Source organism: Eptatretus burgeri, chromosome 9 (genome assembly GCF_056783735.1).
Source record: "Eptatretus burgeri isolate ZD-2024b chromosome 9, Ebu_testis_v1, whole genome shotgun sequence".
NCBI lineage: Eukaryota > Metazoa > Chordata > Myxini > Myxiniformes > Myxinidae > Eptatretus > Eptatretus burgeri.
Genome location: NC_140969.1, coordinates 3520279 through 3522778, shown reverse-complemented (window position 1 = coordinate 3522778; position 2500 = coordinate 3520279). Strand labels below are relative to the sequence as shown.

General features: G+C 41.0%; 1 protein-coding gene across 1 annotated transcript in view; it reads left to right on the top strand.

Annotated features, from left to right (window-relative positions):
• INTS7 (integrator complex subunit 7) overlaps positions 1 to 2500 on the top strand; it is a 75674-nt gene that overhangs the window by 51822 nt on the left and 21352 nt on the right. Inside the window, exon 5 of the mRNA XM_085896646.1 lies at positions 2087 to 2489. Coding sequence (XP_085752772.1) covers positions 2087 to 2489 — 403 coding nt within the window. The remainder of the gene's footprint in view (positions 1 to 2086; positions 2490 to 2500) is intronic.

The following is a 2500-nucleotide window of genomic DNA, read 5'->3' as shown; positions in this document are numbered from 1 at the left end:
AAAATCCCCAGAACTTCAAAGATCTTGGAAGAAGTGTGGAACACCATTCCCCAAGAGTTTTAAAACAATTTGAAAGCCAGAGAAGAGTTTTAATGGTTTTTGAAGCAAAATCGTGAACACACTCCGTTTGTTCATATCAAGGGAGATTGTGTATAAATTGGATTATTTTGCGTAAGATTTTATTTTTTCATTAAGGTGTATTTACATTGAACAGTTTTTGATTCCTTCTGCATCAGAAGAAGAAAAATGCAAAATGTCAAACTTTTGCATAGCAGTGTGTTATATTATAAACCTCGAAAATTGTTGTTTACCGAAAATAAGAACGTTCCTAACCTGAAACCAATTGACCATAACCTTCCAAACAATCAATATGAGCTGTACTGAATGTTCTTTGGTACAGTGAATCAAGACAATGTCCTGGAAGAGACAAATTACTTTATTGTCATTTGGTTTGAAATGTCATAAAACAGAGTCGAGGAAAACATAAAAGCTGACAAATATTGAAACACAAAAATCAACTCCATTTGCTTTGTGCATTTTGGGCTTTCTCGTCGTGTTATGGTCGTTCAACCAATCAGACAAGCGTCTCCTCCAGCGGCGTTTTACCATCAAGTGGGAAATTCTCTATTTCCAAGGGACATTTGGGAAATTATCTCAAACAAGCAGGAAAAGTCAAGGTTAAAGATTGGTCTGAACAAATTCCCTTCATATCCCATGCTTGTTAATATGTATGTATGTATGTATATATATATATATATATATAAATATATATATATATAAATATATATATATATATATATATATATATATATATATATATATATATATATATATATATATATATATATATATATTTGTTTGTTCCAACTTGAAGAAAAATTACAACTTGAACAATTTTCATTGAATACGAAATGGAAAAGACAATCAAACAGGACAATTCAATCAATTTAATTTCATCAAAGTTAATCAAACACAATTGGTGCAAGAAATATGGGGGAATAAAACAATCAATTAACGCCACGCAATCCACAAAATAAAACATTTGACGTAAATCAATGTGCTTTTCATCAAAAACAAACAAACAACAAAACAGCAACAACAAAAAGTTTACCTTCCAGTTACTCTAAGTGAGAGCCCGGGTTCGTAACCTGCTCGAGGATGAGGATTTGGAAAAAAATTTTCATCAAGGAAAATGGAGGATCACGAGACAGGAGGAGTTCCTTTAAAATGGTTCGTGGGTTACATCTTGAGCACAGCAGAATTGTGCGGTTGGTAGAGCGCCCTGTTGGTTGTGTCTTGAGGCTCAACGTGAAGAAGCACTTCATCCCTCGGTATCTGCAATAATAAGAGTGGGTTGCACTGACATTAGGTCGAGGAGGTTGTGCAAGCATTTGAGGCACCAGCAATAAAAAATTTTTTTTTTAATTTCCATGCTTGGTGACGAGTCTGACCGGATAACGCAGTGGAGGTTGGGTTCATTTCACAAACAGACTTCACCGATTTGTTTTTGTATGCACAGTCATGGCTCGAGGACGAGCTAGAACACTGAACGGATCAAGATGCAACAGAACAAAATGAACGGGGAAGGGGGGGGATTGAACACCAACAGCAGAGATGAAGGACAAGATAGAGGGAGCCTTGGACAAACAATGGGTGTGGGGAGGAATGAGGGGTAAGGAAGGACACATGGGATTGATTGTCGTTTCACAGACAAGCCATGACATCACAAAGTGTGCCTTCCCTCGGATGGAAGCTAAACTGGCTGCCCCCTTTGCTGGCATTAGTTAGTGCAGGTTAAAGATCCTCCGGGTTATTTATTCATTTAAGCAGAGTGGGCAAGTTATTGCCGGTAACCTCAAGAGAGTCCAAATTCCTGCCACCTTCAGTTGGAGGTCTGGCCAGGCAGGTTTGTGAAAGACTTGGGCCAAACTTCCCCCTTGGCCGATCACACTAGAATATTGGGCCACATGAATAGTACGAGGGTTTGTTGAAAAGTAATGCCTCCTGTTCCTTTTCTCCAGAACAGGAAAACATATAAAAATGAAATGAAGCACAGTCCACACATTAGTTCTTCCCACCAACACAGTGTGAAGTTTTGTGATTCTGACATGAGATGCCACGGTGCTACGTTTAATCAGGATGGCAGAAGGCAGCACGACGTCGTCAGTGCTGTTAAGCGTGAAGTCCTGCAGATGAAAGTTGGGGTGACCGGCTGCTGGCTGGAGACCAAAGTTGGGGTGACCGGCTGCTGGCTGGAGACCAAAGTTGGGGTGACCGGCTGCTGGCTGGAGACCAAAGTTGGGGTGACCGGCTGCTGGCTGGAGACCAAAGTTGGGGTGACTGGCTGCTGGCTGGAGACCAAAGTTGGGGTGACCGGCTGCTGGCTGGAGACCAAAGTTGGGGTGACCGGCTGCTGGCTGGAGACCAAAGTTGGGGTGACCGGCTGCTGGCTGGAGACCAAAATTAGGTGCACCATTGAGATCTTGACAGTAAGACGGAG